Source organism: Asterias amurensis, chromosome 15 (assembly GCF_032118995.1).
Source record: "Asterias amurensis chromosome 15, ASM3211899v1".
NCBI lineage: Eukaryota > Metazoa > Echinodermata > Asteroidea > Forcipulatida > Asteriidae > Asterias > Asterias amurensis.
The window spans coordinates 4031006-4048852 of NC_092662.1; the positions used below are offsets into that span (position 1 = coordinate 4031006).

A 17847-nucleotide genomic window follows, 5' to 3' on the forward strand; every position below is an offset into this window, starting at 1 on the left:
CCCAAGGCAGAGCCTAAACCAGAAGCCAAGCCAGAGCCTAAAGAGCCTCAGGCAGTGCCCAAGAATCCTCGGACTTGGTTCAGAGCCTCAGCCAGAGCCCAAGCCCAAAACAGAGCCCAAGGCAGAGCCTAAACCAGAAGCCAAGCCAGAGCCTAAAGAGTCTCAGGCAGTGCCCAAGAATCCTCGGACTTGGTTCAGAGCCCAAGCCCAAAACAGAGCCCAAGGCAGAGCCTAAAGAGTCTCAGGCAGTGCCCAAGAATCCTCGGACTTGGTTCAGAGCCTCAGCCAGAGCCCAAGCCCAAAACAGAGCCCAAGGCAGAGCCTAAACCAGAAGCCAAGCCAGAGCCTAAAGAGCCTCAGGCAGTGCCCAAGAATCCTTGGACTTGGTCCAGAGCCCAAGCCCAAAACAGAGCCCAAGGCAGAGCCTAAAGAGTCTCAGGCAGTGCCCAAGAATCCTTGGACTTGGTCCAGAGCCCAAGCCCAAAACAGAGCCCAAGGCAGAGCCTAAACCAGAAGCCAAGCCAGAGCCTAAAGAGCCTCAGGCAGTGCCCAAGAATCCTTGGACTTGGTCCAGAGCCTTAGTCAGAGCCCAAGGCCAACACAGAGCCCAAGGCAGAGCCTCGGGCAGTACCCAAGATGAACCTAAGCCAGAGCCTAAGTTTAAAAAACGGCCAATATTCAAACTTACTTGCACCGGCTTAATGACTAAAGTATAATTATTCCATCCATATGTCATTCTCCAAACTCTCCCAACACACCTAAATAATTATATAAGATTTACAAATATTCATATTTCTTTACAATGTTCACCTCTTTTTATATCCTGTCTGAGGCCAACAGGTTCCAGTAATTTAATAATGGTTTTAAAAAAACATGCAGAATCATTCTCAACCATCCCTATCTTTAAGAATCAATCAATGTATTTACAATCAAACATTGGACGTTATCATACATTAAAATACAGACATTCAGTCTTTCGGACTATTCGTGTAAAAATTTTCAATAACACAAGGAAAGCCTTCATGTTGATTTTTATCATTCTGGGTCAAAAACATTTGTATCTAACGATGTGAGTGCTTTGTAAACTGGGTCGTACATGTACAAGTTCTTTGCAACACTTTCTGTTTTTCTTCCTTTAGTTAATACAAATAATTAGTGGATCTGATGCTCAAAGAATCGTTATTTGAAAGAAAAAAATGGCTGATTGATTAAGTCCACCATTGCATGTACTGTCTAATCCAACTGGTTCGGTGAAAGACAAATCTATGCTTTGAGTTTAACTTAGACAATTGAGTCTCATTCAGGATGCAAATTGGTTTATTTACATTAATTTCTCTTGATAACTGAGGTCCAGTGTCAGGTGATGAAGTTGCAAACGCTTAATCCAGTTCAGATCGGCAGCATTTCCTGCTGCAATACTAGCATACAACAGTCGCCATTCCCTGTCGAAAACATTGGACTAGGAGCCAGTCTAATGTCTGAAGATGATATGACTGGGAGCCAGTCTAATGTCTGAAGATGATATGACTGGGAGCCAGTCTACTTCCTGACAATGATATGACTGGGAGACAGTCTAATTACTGAAGATGATATATTTAGGAATCAGTCTAATTTCTGAAGATGAAAAGACTAGGAGCCAGTCAAATTTCTGTAGATGATTTACAAAATAACAACAATGACTGGGAGCCAGTCTATTGAAAACGATTTTACAAAAAATGTGAGGTCATTGTGTCTAAACGTTTGCCTTAACATTTCTGTAGCAAATCTGGTTGACACCCGGTCGAACATGGCCTCTGACTTTGACTCTCCTGCGACCTTTGACATGGTTGGATTCAACAAGAAAGCGTACAGTCGCTTTTTTCCTAAACTGCGTTGATCTTGCAATGCGCAACACACATTCTGGTTGTTCTTGGTGTATCTTGCCTCACGTTCCAGAACACATCAAGTTAAGCCTGCAAGTACATCCACAATGCACACTCCAATTTCTTCAATGCATTTCCTCAATGCACACCACGGGGTGTTTCTTTGAAGCATTTTCCAAATCCATGTCCTTAACGCATACCACGGTGTTTCGATAACGCACATCCCAAACGTACTTCATGGCGTATTTCTTGCACACTTCACAAATGCATTTCATTAACGTGTTTCTTTAATGAACATCCCAAACACGATGTTTTTCTTTGACGCACTTCACAAACGCATTTTCCTTTAACGCACACTACGGTGTGTTCCTTTAACGCACATCCCAAATGGACATCACCGCATGTTTCTTTAACGCACAGCACGTGTTGACTGATGACACATCCATGCTCGCTGTTAAGCACAAATCACCACCTCTCAATGCCGGCATTGAAGTCCCTCTGAAAAAAACCCACCTCTGGTTTCAGTGTTGTTGTTGTTGTTGTTTTTGTTTTAGTTTTTTAGTCAATTTCACTGACGTCAAGGAACAGTGGCCTAACATCAAGCATGGAGGCCAGCTCCAGAGTGTGTTTATGGAGGGATTTACTCTCGAGGATTTCATGACCGCGCAGATCTGGATGGCTCTGAGGATAATAGCTGTCATCCTGGAATGGATTAAGGATCAGATTTGTTAGCAAACAAGGAAAAATACCAGTGTTCTTGGACGATTGAATTTTGTCCATCATGTAGTTTTCAAAACAAACACCATACAACCAACCTGGGACAAAGTTCTCAAGTTGGTGGTCATGTTTTTATATTATTGTGTCCACCATATCGTAAAAGTCCATGAAAACACACTTACTTACTCGGTCGTCCACGAAAAGCAGTGCCATGAAATAAAGCCCATGTGCATTTATATCAAGGCAGGCCTGTATGCTTCGTTTTTGAAAGGGCAAGGGCACCAAGGCATTTTCTCTTTGGCAATGAACACCCTATGAGGAAATTGTAAATTTCTACTGGAGCATTTCATGGGCACCAAGGCAATAACAAGGGGCAACCGAGGCAATCGCCTCCGTTGCCTCCATGTGTCAGGCCTGCAAGGGCATAATTTCATGGCACTGCTTACCGTGGGATTCTGCGATATGGTGGACACAATAATACAACACTATATAAGTTTGGGTAAATCTGTCTGTATTCACCAAACCAAAAAAACCGACAACATCAAAATCAAACTGACAAGATAAATGAATAAGTTTGATTACCTTGAATCCTCGATGGTATCTCAGGGCAGCAAAGCAGAAAACATGGCGTAGGATTAGTAATCTCAGGAACTCATCACCGTAGAATTGCATGAATGCATGGTCTGTAAACAACAACAACAACATCAACAACATGTAAACAAATAATGTCACTACAGTATCTCCATATGCACACAATTTGTGATAAAATCTACAAGCTAACCATACATGTCATATTGGACACACTAATCATACACCATCATCTGGTAACTCTGTTCACACCGAGTAGTGAACCTCTAGACTTGTGTGGCAGAGCTGCAATTGTAACTCGATTCTTTTTCTTGCATTACATAACACATGGGACCTACGACTTTAAGCCCCATCCGAAAGCAAAGCATTATTAAATAAGTGTCTTGCTGAAGGACACAAGTGTCAAGACTGGGACTCAAACCCACAATCATATTTCATTTCATATTTGGTGTGTTTTTAAAAACTTGTGTGAGCAATGCAATTTCTTCTTTTGAAGATCAATAAAGTTTTCTTATGTCTTATGTCTTAAAAAATCTGCTGATCAGAAACACAAGAGCTTGAGTCTGGTGCTCTCAACCTTGATACACCATATCTATACCTACATATAAGGGCAGGCAGGTTGACTCAGTGGTTTCTGTCCATGCCTTTCAACTCTGTGGACCCCAATTCGATACCCGGACCGGAGCCTTGCATGTGGACTAGGTTTTTTTTAGTTCCAACCCGACTGGGTGGGTTTTCCCTAAAGGGTTTTTCTAACCATGTCTAAAGCTGAAACTTCTCCATTATCTTCTCTACAAAAGGCTGGTGTGATGTTTCTATAAGGATCCTTTTACCGACTAAATAATTCAGATTCAGATACAGAAAAAAAAACCTACCTATCGTCTTGGATTTGCTTATCCCAGCCGCAACTTCACCCAGGATCTTATTGACCATGGCCTGGCAGTTCTCCCATAGGGCAATTGGTACATCAGCGATGTCGCAGATGTAGCAGAACGCCACCAGGGGCGAGTGGAGAAACATCGTAAACAGGTTGCCCTTGTGCGTTGTCTGCTCCTGTATGGTGACTGGGAAGGACTCTGGCGACATCAGACAGACTACCGGCTGCCCGAATAAGTTTGGGAAATTCTATCCATAACAACAAAAACAAAGAGAGTTAGTATAGTTTGTAATGCTGACAGAATCATAAGACTGATTATGACGTAGCACCCTAGGGTTTAGGCCTGATACTTCACGGAGGCAACAAAAGCATTGCCTCTTTGCCCCCTGGTTATTGCCTTTGTACCCTTTAAATGCTACAGTAGAAATTTACAATGGATGGTCATCACAGCACTATAACACATCGGTGTATGGGTAAAGCACAACATTCATAAAATTTCGAAATGGAATTCAACGGAATGTTGGTTCAGGGAATGTGGAGTAAAATAAAACACAAACTTGACATGCATCTTAAGATACAATCCTTTCACTGCGCAGTCTTGAAATTCTTTAGAAGGAGGGGCGAGAGTAGGGTATAAGAACGACGGAGAAGGGGCATAGGTTCTGGGAATAGAAGAAAGGGAAATAAAGATCATTCTGATACATACCTTAAATGCATGACTGTTTGGACTGTCAATAACAAGGAACAGAGGCTTCCTTGTGAATGGGTACAGATCTCCAGGATGTATACTGAAAGATTAAAAGCATTGAATATTAAGTATGTCTTCTGAGTACAATATGAGAGTTGAAGATGGTGGAGATACAGTTAGGAAAGGTTTTAGCGGGACCATTGTTTTATCTTCTAAATGTTGTAATAGCTCTGAAAAAAAGATCCCCTTGTCTTTTTACCATTAAACCGATTCACCTGAGGCCATCAACCACGATTGATCTACTTCTCAGGTTTTCGTTCTACATGTACGTCTGGGACAAATTTTGAAAGTCTTTAACCCAACTTGAAAGCAAGTGCCGACTAATCGAAAGAGGCTTATGCTAGAATGGGGTAGTTTTTTGGAGTGATCTCTGAATGCACTTGAAAGTAATTCTTTAAGGTTTCAGGGAATCAGGCTAGATAATTAAACAGGGAACATGTTTGAATGAGGTAGTTTCCTTGAAAGATCTCCAAATGCGCTAGAAGGTAAGTCTATAAGGGTAGATAATTACAGAGGGAACTTTCTTTAAGGCTGAATCATCTTAAGATGGGGGGTGGGGGAGGTTGGTATTTTCATTACTGGCTCTAATCCAAAGCTACAACCATCCTGATACACCCTTAAGCCATAATCAATCCTGTTCACCAGGGAAGCATGAGAGGGACCAGTGAAGGAGCCAAGACCGATTCCCTTCGCTCGATTTGTTTAAAATGCAGACCCAATTTTGGCTTTTGTAAACACCTGGGAAGGAATGACAACTGATTTATTTCGTTCATCTGGTGATTGCTAGTAGCAGTTATAATGATTGGAGGTGCTTTGGGGGCAAACGATGTTGAGCATGGACCCAGTTTGGCGCCATGCTGTATGAGGAGTTTGGGGTTTCATCACAGACTCTTAAAGGAACACCTTCAAGCCATTGGACACTTTCGATAAATAGTATTGTCCAAGGCCCACACCTCATGTATCACAACTTATATATAAAATAACAAATCTGTGAAAATTTAGGCTCAATCGGTCATCAGAGTCGGGAGAAAATAACGGGAAAACCCACCTCTGTTTCTGCACGTTTCGCCGTGTCATGACATGTTTTTAAAATAAATCCGTAAATATCGACATCGAGAATTGATAATTTTTAAATGTTTTCGCAAAAAGTAAAGCATTTCATGGAATAATAATTCAAGAGAAGTCTTTCACCGTTACCTTCTGTAAACCCTGTAAGTTTTTTTGTAAATCTGTGAACTTTTTTTTCTTTTTTTCTTTCTGTTCCGAAAGTGTCCAATGGCTTTAAAGGACAGACGAACTGCCAACAGGCTCTTCATACAGACTCCACAAAGCAAGAAGAAGACTCATCACTCTACCGGTAGCTAGGACCTCCCTCAACCGATCCAAAGTCCATTAGGGTACCTTCATTAAAACTGCTACCAAACAATCCAAACCAACAAGGACTGCTACACATTTAGTTTTCTGACTCAACTTAGCTAGGACATACAATGTGGAATATTTTTGGTGTAAGTTTAGCGAGTGAAATATTCTGAACATACCAGTGCATCTCTTTCAGCATATTTGACCTCTTGGTGACCTGGGGTTCATTGCCCTCTCGTTTATTATTAGTGGCCACGCCCCCTGCATCAAACGCCCCGTCTTCCCCCTTCCCGATGCTAACTGATCCATCCGCTGAGAGGTAGAGTAATAATGCTGCATTAACTGGAAGCTCCTGGTGAAAAGAAGAAAAAAAATGATCAGTTTAATATTCCAAAATTACAGGTAAAAGTCCAATGAAATATGAATAGTTATACTGCAATATTAAAGGAGCCTAAAATTTAGTAACGATTATAGACATTTAAAAGATGTAACAAATTACATTAGGAATAAAGAAAATATTATCAATTTATCTGTCCAATAACAACTTGGTCAGTACATTTTCTATTGTCATAGACTACGTTAGTTGATTGTTGAGTCATGGCGTGGCTAAGCGGTCAAGTGCACTGGACTCAAGCTCAGCTGTTTGTGCTTACTATACACCACACTAACAAAAACAAAATCTGAAAACATATGCAAATTAATTAAACAGCTTTTTAATTGAATAGGCTCAAGCCAACAATTCCAGCCAAATATTCAACAGGCTAGCCCAATACCAATCATCAATGCATAATCCCTCTGATGAAATTATTTAGCCAAATCGTCAGAGAGATTTCAACTCACTGGCTTTGATCCCTCCCGGAGCCGATTATTTTTTCTTCTAATTTCATTACAGCAAGACGCACGTTGTCTCGGATGAATTCAACTATACGGAGAGAGATTCAGTGAATATCTGGTGATACATCGCCCGGGGTTTACTGCCCAGAGAATGAGGCCACGCTAAACAGAGCACGTAAATTTACATGAGGTCTAAGCGCTGGAGGATTAACGGATGCTTAGATGCTTTAAAATGGAAGGTGACTGACCAGGTACTCGCTAGCACTGATAACACACCTGTTTGATTAAAAAGGCAGCCAGCTCTGTCTTGCTACCTGCATTCCTATTGATGATAACAGTACTGTATCGCATCACACAATGAAGAACCAGTCTAATCTTATCCAAGTCTCGTTTTGATTTATGTTGATTTTGAACTGAAATTAACCACAGTGGTTGCCCTAAAATGAGTCTTTGCAGATAGACTTTGAGATTGTAGTAAAAATGGTGACCCAACCAATCCAGCAAAACAGCTTTACTTATAGTAAAAATCATAACGAAATCAGGATAAGTCAATCAAACAGAAGCTAATATTCTTTCCTGAAAAATGGGCCAAAGTGAGAACCAAATTAAAAAACAAAAACAAAAATCCATCAGAAAACATTTCCGCAAAGTGATGTTATTTATTTTTTTTTTTCTCTCTCTCTTTCTTCTCTAGTGTCATTCTCCTGTCCCCTCGGAAAACGGTCCCAATTTCCTTAAATATCATCGACTGACGGACTTAGTTCGGTGGGAAAGCCAACATCCAGCCGAATCCCCCGAGGTAATACTGCCTAACTGGTTCTTGGCTGAATTTGCCTTGCAAAAAAAACCCACCACAATTAAGTTTCGAATGAGAGTAAGGAAAGGAACTCTCTACTGGTGAAGAAACTCACGGTAGTCGAAGACGTTTAGGGTCACTGTTTGGGGGAAGTAGAAGAAGCGGCGGCGGAATATTTCTGATTGAATTTGAGAGTGTTTTGGGAATAGACCTGAACAAACATAGAGACTATAAAGGTAGCCCTAAGAATTCATCAGCAATTGTGTGGAGGGAAACCGGGACTACTCTGGCTGTTTTTGGGTTTGTTTTTTTTAAGGGGGGGGGGGGGGTGGGGGTGGGGGGGGGTGGGGGTGGGGTTGGTGGGGGGTGGGGGGGGTACCCCCAAATAAAAAATTTAAATTGATCTGAAACATGTGCAAGGGGTCGTTCAAGCTAATCAAGCGTCCTCAGTAATAAACTACAAGGGCAACTGACTGTGTAAAATTTTAATCATTGAATTAACGTGCTGGAAATGTACGAAACAATTCTCGTACAAGATGTATAAAATAACTTAACCTCAGGTCGAAAAAGCTAAATTCAGTGAACGGCAAGCGTAGAAATGAATAATTTAATTGTTTTTTATTATATATTTCGGCTGTAACAATTTACCACACTTGGTTTATTCGGTGTAGGGCAAACTCACATATGTAATTTATCCAGTCTCGCATGAATTTCACTTCTTAAAATGCAATCAGAACACTTTTTCAGGCCTGATACTTCACAGTGGCAAGGCGATTGCCTCCATGCCCCCCTGGCCATTGTCTTGGTGACCTTGAAATACTCCAGTAGAAATTAAAAATTTCCTTATAGGGTGCCCTTTATTAAGGAGAAACTGCCTTGTTGCCCCTGCCCTTTCACAAACAAAGCATACACAGGCCTGGGGCCAATTTCACAGAGCTGCTTAAGCAAAAAAATTGGTTATAAGCACGAAAATAGCTTGCTTATTTTACACATGTTACAGGCCAAAATTTCATGCCATATTCTTTGTTTGTGACTGGTGTTTAGCTGTTGTTTACTTGGCATAACAATTGGTGGAGTTTTGGCCGGTAATCTGATTTTACAAAGCATAGAATTTATTTCTTAAAGCCATTGGACCCTTTCGGTTCAGAAAAAAAATAAAAGTTCATAGATTTACAAATAACTTACAGGGTTTACAGAAGGCAATGGTGAAAGACTTCTCTTGAAATATTAGTCCATGAAATGCTTTACTTTTTGAGAAAACAGCAAAACAATATAAATTCTCGTTAATGAGAATTACGGATTTATTTTTAACGCATGTCATGACACGGCGAAACGCACGGAAACAAGGGTGGGGTTTTCCTCTGTTTTCTCCCGACTCCGATGACTGATTGAGCATAAATTTTTACAGGTTTGTTATTTGATATAGAAGTTGTGGTACACAAAGTGTGGGCATTGGACAACATTGTTTACCGAAAGGGTCCAACGGCTTTAAGCAGCTCTATGAAATTGGGCCCTGCTTTTATATAACAAGTCTGGATGTCGCTCACCTTGAATCCCGCTGACAAGAATGTATAGAACTGACTGAACGTTGGTTTGTAGAGTAAATACTTATGAGGGTTGTCTCTCTTCAGTGGTTTACTATTGTTATCCTGTGGGAGAAGAAGCAAATCGGTGTAAATGAAGACAAATACTAGCAGCTTCTTATATAGCGCGCATATCAGTCACTCAGTGACGCCCCCGGGGTGGATTTCACAAAGAGTTAGGACTAGTCTTATCTTGAGTTAGGACCAGTTACTCGTCCTAACTAAGGATTATCAATGCAATTTGTCTATCTCCTAGGACTAGTCCTAAGTTAGGACTAGTCCTAACTCTTTGTGAAATCGACCCCTGGCACTGTAATATACAGTATCCTGCAAGGTATGTGGGACTACGTATGAGTTATGAGACCTAATCCTTTTAAAGCACCATAATGGTTTCTAATATAAGATGCTGTTTATTTTTGTTTTCCTGTGGGAGAGGAAGCAAAAGCAAGTGTAAATGAAAATACATCATTTTATGGTTTATCTTAAACAATTTCAGTATTCTTCTCAACTTGCTTAAATCTATAACCTTTGTAAAGTCTCTCGGGTCCCTTTTAGGGTTACATGTAAGTGCACTATATTAAAAACCTTTTTATAGTTTTATTATCATTGTTATTTGGGTTAATCCCTTATGAAGCTCCAAGGTCAAATTCAGTATTGTGATCCAAAATTACAAGTCTAATAAAGGCAGTGGGATGAACACGTTTGGTAATTGTCAAAGACCAGTATTCTCACTTGGTGTATTCTCAAAAGACACCATTGTAGCACAAATTTGTGTGCTTTCAGATGCCTGAGAAAGGCTTCAGGCCTGAAGCCTTTCTCAGATTCAAATATTTGAGTGAGAAATTTACCTCTTTCCCAAAAACTATGTTACTTCAGAGGAAGCCGTTTCTCACTATGTATTATACATTGCTCATTACCATGGTTAGGTTAGCATGATGATCGTTTGTTAAGCTTACATTATTATGATGTGGTGGTGCAGTGATGTGGTCCGATGACGTAGGTTCCCTCTCCAAAGTCTGTAGCGTTCTATACATGTCTAAAGTCAACTCGCTGAATTTCACCTGCAACGGATTATTCAAGCAGAATGGACAAATTAAGCAAAAAGATTATTGGGTAATCAGTCAGGAAAGTTCAAGATGACTGTATTGTAAATTGTCCATTTTGTTTATAAATTTGAGCTCCAAACACAAATTTGCTTTGTGTCAATACAATGACAGGCACTTGATCTTAGGTTTTTGTTTCAACCTTTTCAGTGCTCCACTGTTTTTGCGTTTCAAACTCTAAGTGCCAAAAGCCCAGACCTTTGCATTTTTTTTCTAAAATTCAGTCAGTAAATTTTTGTTTCATAAATTATGTCTACTGGCTTAAGTAAGCCTAAAAATATTGAACCTTATTTGTTCTTCTACTGTAGTTTGATGCAATTGTAAATTGATAATTTGGCATTGTTATGTACTTACTACGTCACAGAGTTGACTCTGAATGCACTAAAAGTAAAAACCAACACACACACAAGCACCCGCGTACCAATTGTAATCATACAGTCTGCTTCAAAGTAAAATCCATATGTACAAAAAGTACACAGAACCTAAGGGAATAAAATTAACTCGCCTATAAAAACAGTCAATTGTACGAAGTCAATTAAAAGAAGAGAATGACAACCAACATTACTTAGTGAACAAACAAAAATCAGCGAATACGTTTTCCCCTGCAGGGAAACTGACAATTGTATGCAAATGGAAATAATGAAGCAATTTGAATTTGTCTTTGGTCAACAAATATGCAAGGTATTTTTTGTGATGAAATTGAAAGGTACCATACAGGGAAGGTTATGTTCAGAGAGAGTGGCTATTAAAAAAGCTAATGTAAAAGTACATGAAATGCCCGTTGAGAAATAGTGGATGATAAATTTATATAAACATGTGGTACGTTATTGATTGGGGGAAAACATTGTCATTAGTTGAGCGCATATTGTGCATTCATGAAATTTCACAAATTGCTGACTACGCAAATGAAGCATTTGTAGGATTACATGCACTTGGTGTTCAAGTGTAGTGTTTGCTGTCAAGTTAGTGCATGCATTTCAACTTATGTGGGAGTGGGAATTTTTAATGTCGTTAGAATATTCATCTGGCTAAGGCCATGACCAACTAGACTGTGCTAGTCTCATGCAAATTAAAACTTCTGGGACCAAGTTGAAATTTTTGAGAATGGCAATCCTTATTTGCAGGGGGAAAAAAAGAAATTTTGGTGACCTTCTCCCCCCATGTACATTTATGTCCTAATAATAAGGTTTATCGCGAATAGCAAAATATCAAGAGAGGGTGCTGTTGAACCCACTCGAATAGGCCATGCGTTCACACGTCATGAATAACAACATACACTTGGCGTCGAACGCCCCTCTGCGTACCCATAACGCATTGCGGTTCTGAATTGTGATGAACCTTATGAGCCGCACATAAAGTACCAAACAAAGATGGCCGAAGTCCGATTTAAAGGGTGCTTCTATGAATTGATTTTCTTCTCTCACCTGTTGCTGGCAGTTGCCTACGATCAGAGCTTCCTGCAGTGTAAGGTAGACCGGTGAGCCAGTATCCAACGCTGGCAATACGCCCGAAGCCAACCGGTAGGTGAGCGTCACCGCTCGCGAGTTACTGTCCAGCACGGTGATGATGTTATCCGCCTGGTGAATTCACAGAAAAAAACACAAGATTTGTTTAAAGGGTCTGGGTACTTTTTGAAACACGAAATACAATGTTGTCAGGTTTAAATTGCAATTACACAGTTTGAAGATAATGATAGTAGAAAGCTTCCCTTAGAATGTTGCTCGCTGAGGTGCTGTAGTTTTTGAGAAATGAGTAAAACAATGTCACGTCTCAGTTTGCGCATGTAAAATGTATTTACTGGTTAGTACCTTTTACATTGCTAAAATAATTTTCGTGACTTATTTTACTCGTTTCTCATCTACTACACAGCACTTCAGTTCCCTTAGAATGTTGCTCGCTGAGGTGCTGTAGTTTTTGAGAAATGAGTAAAACAATGTCACTTCTCAGTTTGCGCATGTAAAACGTATTTACTGGTTAGTACCTTTTACATTGCTAAAATAATTTTCGTGACTTATTTTACTCGTTTCTCATCTACTACACAGCACCTCAGCCAGTAATATTTTAAGGGAAGCTTTCTCATATCTTCAAACCATGTAAGTTTAATGTAAATCTGTGGACATTGTGATTTGTGTCCTACAAAAAGTACCCAAATCCTTTAACGAAAGTGATTCATGAGGAATGGTAAATTCAGTGAAACTGTATCCGCAGCTGCTGCCTTGTTGTTGGGGACGGCCGTACTGATTGGGGCAAATGTTCACGCTGTAATGTAATGAGCATAAATCATGTTCATGCTCCGATGGTAATAAGCTTCGCTCTCTTCATTGCTTTTTTTTTTTTTTTAAGGGCAATTCCACGATTATTTACGCTGGACTGGAATGGAAGCAGCGATAGGAAAAAGCGAACAAAGTCCAGGCCTTGTATGCTCCGTTCTTTGAAAGGGCAAAGGACACCAAGGCATTTTCTCCTCGGTAGGGCACCCATATGAGGAATTGTAAATTTCTACCAGAGCATTTCAAGGGCACCAAGGCAATGACCAGGAGGCATGAAGACAATTGCCCTCAATGCCTCCATGAAATATCAGCCCTGCAGGTCATTGCCTTGGTGCCCTTTGAAATGTGCCAGTTTAAATTTAAATTTCTGTCTCAGGCAATCTATCAATGAATTTTTTTTTGAGAAGAAGGTAGTGCATTCTCCTCGACCAACTTGCAGGGAGTGCCATCAGTTTTTGTAATCGGGGAGGTGCTTTGTCCTTGTTGTGGCGGGCCGTGCATGCACTTGATGGCCTGGAAGGTCGGACGGAGGTTATTTTTCCGCAGTCTTTCTTCTTGCTCTTTCAGCAAGTCTCCTAGTGGATGATACCAATGCTTACAGACTGTGAAGGGGGTGACCCAGCAATTCATTTGCAAAAACGTTCTGATTGCAGAGACAGAGGATGCACTTTGGCTTCCTACCCAGTTTCATCTCTTTCCGGTGTAACTTGTAACTTTCTCTGAGAATTTTGAGAACACCAGAGATTGCCAAAAGACCAGACAGTGTACTTTCTTCCCCAAAGCCAGCAATAAGAACAGCAAAGTGGGTCACAAACCGATAAATAACACTGCCCCATTTCTTCCCTCCCTTCTCTAAAAAGAAAATATCCTTGAGGGAAAGGAAATTGATATGATAGTCAATTTCATATTCTGTACTAGTAATGGATAATTCAATATTTGGGAGGATATTGAAGAGCACAATAATTTATTTCTTTCCAAACGGCGTGTCGGAATCCACTTTAAGGGATTTTACCGTAGGCCGGTGCTGTTTTTTTTTAATGGAGACGGATTTATTTGATTGAATATACTGTTTGTGAGGGAAGAAGTCAACTCAACACCACAGGACTTACATATTGCTTTTAATCAAAATGTGGACTGTGGAGGAATTGATGCCTGCGTGCTCCAATAAATCAGGCAGAATAAACCCAATGGATTGAACATAAGAACCCCAGCAAGCTGGAAATTATGGGGAAGTAAAAGACACCATGCACTGTTTACTGACTGCCAATGGTGTTTCTTGACAGGCAATATTATGGGCTCAATTTCAGCTGCTTTAAAAGCACAAACAGTGTAAGCACAACAACATTATGCTTACCAGAACAAGGTTAACAGCCAAACTCCATTGTCACAAGTACATTTTGTGACTGGTATCCTGCTAAGTTTTGCTTAGCAGAAGACTGTTTAGCAATATTTTGATAATAAATGGTTCAGACAAATGTTTTCAATTTTTACAAACAAGTAGTCCTTTCCTAAACGCTATTACCAATAAGCAACTTTCTGCTGTCAATAACAACGACAAAATGCATTTCATAAGCAAACAAGAAAATTTACTTAATGGTAAGTGGGTCTGTCCACACTAATGGGTCTTTTTGGTTCCAAAAGATAACTTTTTGGACTGTGACTGGGAGGGTACACAAAATACAACATTTTTCCCTGTATTTTGTTTTGTACAATTCTCTGCTGATAGTGAGTGTGCTTACCAAGCAGTATAACAAATGTCTTATTATTTAAGAAGTTACGCAGTTTTCTTTAAGACACATTGTTTGTAACGAGGACAGACATTTTGTATTGGAATTGACTAGAAATGGATGACACAAATAATTAATTAATTGATTTACTCAAAGCTTAATTAAGTTAGACCCATTGCCCCTATTTTTATGGTTATCTGTAAAAACCAAGAGTACCTTGAGGTTTTTCAGCTGGTATGAATGTTTGTTTTTAACATGGACAGACATATTGTGACAAATATCTGTCCATGTTACAAACCTAATATCTTCAAGATAATTCTCTGTAGTTTCTTGAGTACCCACGCAGATGTTTTGATTTTGCCTGGAAACATTCTTTGCAGGGACAGCATTGTAGGAGACAACATTTTTGGCAATCTGTTTATATTATTATGCATTTCTCACCATTTATGTACGAAATGTCTGTCCAACATTCCCCTGTTACAAACATAATCATCTTGAAGATGATCCCCAGTTATTGCTAAAATACAGATAAATGTGTCTTGCTCTTTGCAAACAAAAACCTTGAAGTGATTTGGTATGTGCATGGGAAACAAGCTTGACAAAACTCTTCTTGTTTATTTTTGTCACCCATTTAAAAAAAAAAGTCACATCAAATAGTCCCATTAGTGTGGACAGACCCAAGTACATTTGTGTTAAGAATGAATCTGTACTTACTACATCACTCATTTGTCAATGGTAACTACAATGGAGTAAGTGCGCCCTTTTATATTGCTTACAGCAAAGCATTAGCTATGAAATAAACATTCCGCTGAGGGCAACTCTATTAACACCAAACCTTCTGCCAACAGGCTTAATGAAATTGAAACCAGATTTACCAGAAGTATCATATGTATTCAATTCAGGAAAGCCTGAAACATTATACTTTAAGAGATATTCTATGTTGGTCTATTACCGAAGTTATGAAAAATATTCAAACAAATTGGATTGAATTGAATAATTCCCTATGTGCCATTGGGACAATTTGTAGCACAAAGTTACACTTTCAGTCGCAGTTGAAGTTTGTGAGTAATTCTTTTTAAAAACATATTTGGTGTCAAACTTTGGGAGTAACCAAATTGAGCTCAAATTTGCACAGGTTGGTTATTTCATGGATATATTGGGTAACACAAAGTGTCCTTACTGGTCTTTAACAGTAACAAATGTTGCACCCATTGAAACTTGTTCTAAAAGTTCTCCCTGGTAATCCAATCTGCTGTTTCTTTCTTAAACACAATATATATACAAATAAAAACAAAAAAGTTCAACATTACTTTAACAAAAAAATCAATCATCATTCTAAATCACAGATTATTGATTTCAGAGGGGTTTCCATTCTACAATGTTTGAATCCCCGTTTCTAATTCGGGAAACAAAATACCTCCATTCCTCGCGGATCAATTTTGATATATACCAGGTGCAGCTGGGAATTCTCCTGCCTGACTTTTTGAACAGATAAATATAGACCATCGTCTGGACATAGATTTGTCACTATCGGACTGCGATTAAAAAAGTGTTGTTTCAATTACATATCGCATGAAGAAACCAATTCATTGGAAGTTAAATAATGCTGAAAAGGGGGAGGACTTGAAATAATAACAGAAATCACTTGAAACAGCTACTGGCGTGACAAATTGTTAATTGCAATGCTTTAGCTTGTTTATCGACTAATTGTAACATTGATATTTGTATCTTTTTCGCTGAGTGCACTGTTATCTTTTAAGTGCACTACACAACACAAAGGACAAAGGCTTTCTGTCCCATTCGTAGGACGACGCATCATGGTTAATTGTCTTGCTTAAAGGAACACGTTGCCTTGGATCGGACGAGTTGATCAAAACAAAAGCGTTTGTAACCGTTTTTTATATAATGCATATGGTTGGAAAGATGTTTTAAAAGTAGCATACAATGATCCACACAAGTTTGCCTCGAAATTGTGTGGTTTTCCTTCTACTGTGCGAACTATCACCGTCGGCCATTTATGGGAGTCAAAATTTTGACCCCCATAAATGGCCGACGTGTTAGTCGACGAGGTAAAAGGAAAACCACGCAATTTCGAGGCATGTTTGTGTGGATCATTGTATTCTACTTTTACAACATCTTTCTACCCATATGCATTTTATAAAAAACGGTTACAAACGTTTTTCAAAGACCAACTCGACTTCCAAGGCAACGTGTTCCTTTAAGGACGCAGATGTCAGACTGGGACTCGAACCCACACTCTGCTGATCAAAAACACCAGAGCTCGAGTCTGGTGCTCTTAACCGCTAGGTAGACATGATTCCAAGTCTTTGATATTTTGATGCACTGACATTAATGGTCTATAACAACAGACCACATAAGTACTAAGCATATTTGAACATTTTTCCTGGTCTTGTGTGCATTGCTTTCCTGTCTAAAAAGCAAACACCAGTCTACTGATAATTGAACACACACAAGACTTACACATACAGTCTATAACAAAAGTGATAATACACAAGTATTTATGTAGCATTTCAAATGCTTACCTAGAGAAAACATGGTTCCAAAAAAGTATATGTACACAAGGGCAGTAAACCACCACAGTTATTGAAGTGTTGTTAAAAACATGTATTGATATGAACAGCATGCAAACTATTAAACCACAAATGAAAGTGAATTCAATTTTACGACTTTAAAAAAGATGGGAGAGGTGCCTCCACCAGGGTTCTCCCACCGTTTTTTTTTTCAAAACTGTGGGACGTCAGCGTACCAAAATGTTGGTCAAAGCACAAAAATAAAAAATTTAGCTCTTCAAACAAAATTATCCAATGATTGGCATTTCAGCACTAACCTGGCATCTCCTGGTCTTAATTTTTATTTTTATCTGTTTATTTTAATGTTTATTTCAAAACAAAACTGAATACAAATTCCTGGACCAAAGTGATAACTATTAAAGTCACTGTACGCCTTTGCTTACCATGAATCAAAGATTTGATTTAGTTCTTCAAACCAAAGACAAATGTTTGGCATTTCAACACTAACCGCATCTCATGGTCATCGTCCTGTCTTGAAGATATTTTTGTTTTACTACTAAAATGTTGATTACCTCAAAGACAGGTGGGCAGTCACTTGAAGGCTTTTTGGCTCAGAATTAATCACATTGTCTGATGATTTTCTCTCTTCTTCAATTACTGTGACTACTGGACTGACAATCTGAACAGGGCCCAATTTCATGGCTCTGCTTACCGCCAATTCGGGGCTTCTGATCACCATTCTCGATCTCCCCTTGCACACGGCAAGCGCAGAGTTTCTGCTTATGGTAAGCAGAGCCGACTTGAATAGTAGTATGTCAAACTTCGTTGCAAAACCAGGTACATAGAATGTTT

General features: G+C 39.4%; 1 protein-coding gene across 2 annotated transcripts in view; it reads right to left on the reverse strand.

Moving 5' to 3' along the window:
- Positions 1-35: 35 nt before the first annotated feature.
- Positions 36-17847, reverse strand: part of LOC139947866 (protein SCAI-like) — a 78898-nt gene continuing 61086 nt past the window's right edge. Inside the window, exons 7-15 of one of the 2 annotated variants that reach the window (XR_011787388.1) lie at positions 11892-12044; positions 10321-10425; positions 9329-9430; positions 6331-6503; positions 4751-4832; positions 4043-4292; positions 3162-3262; positions 620-2564; positions 37-537 (exon numbers count right to left, since the gene is read on the reverse strand). Coding sequence is in view for 1 of the 2 variants with exons in the window: in XM_071945688.1 (XP_071801789.1) it covers positions 2421-2564; positions 3162-3262; positions 4043-4292; positions 4751-4832; positions 6331-6503; positions 9329-9430; positions 10321-10425; positions 11892-12044 (1110 nt within the window). In the remaining variant the exon portion in view is untranslated. Of the gene's footprint in view, positions 2565-3161; positions 3263-4042; positions 4293-4750; positions 4833-6330; positions 6504-9328; positions 9431-10320; positions 10426-11891; positions 12045-17847 lie in introns of both variants that reach the window. The other variant, XM_071945688.1, reaches the window with a different exon arrangement.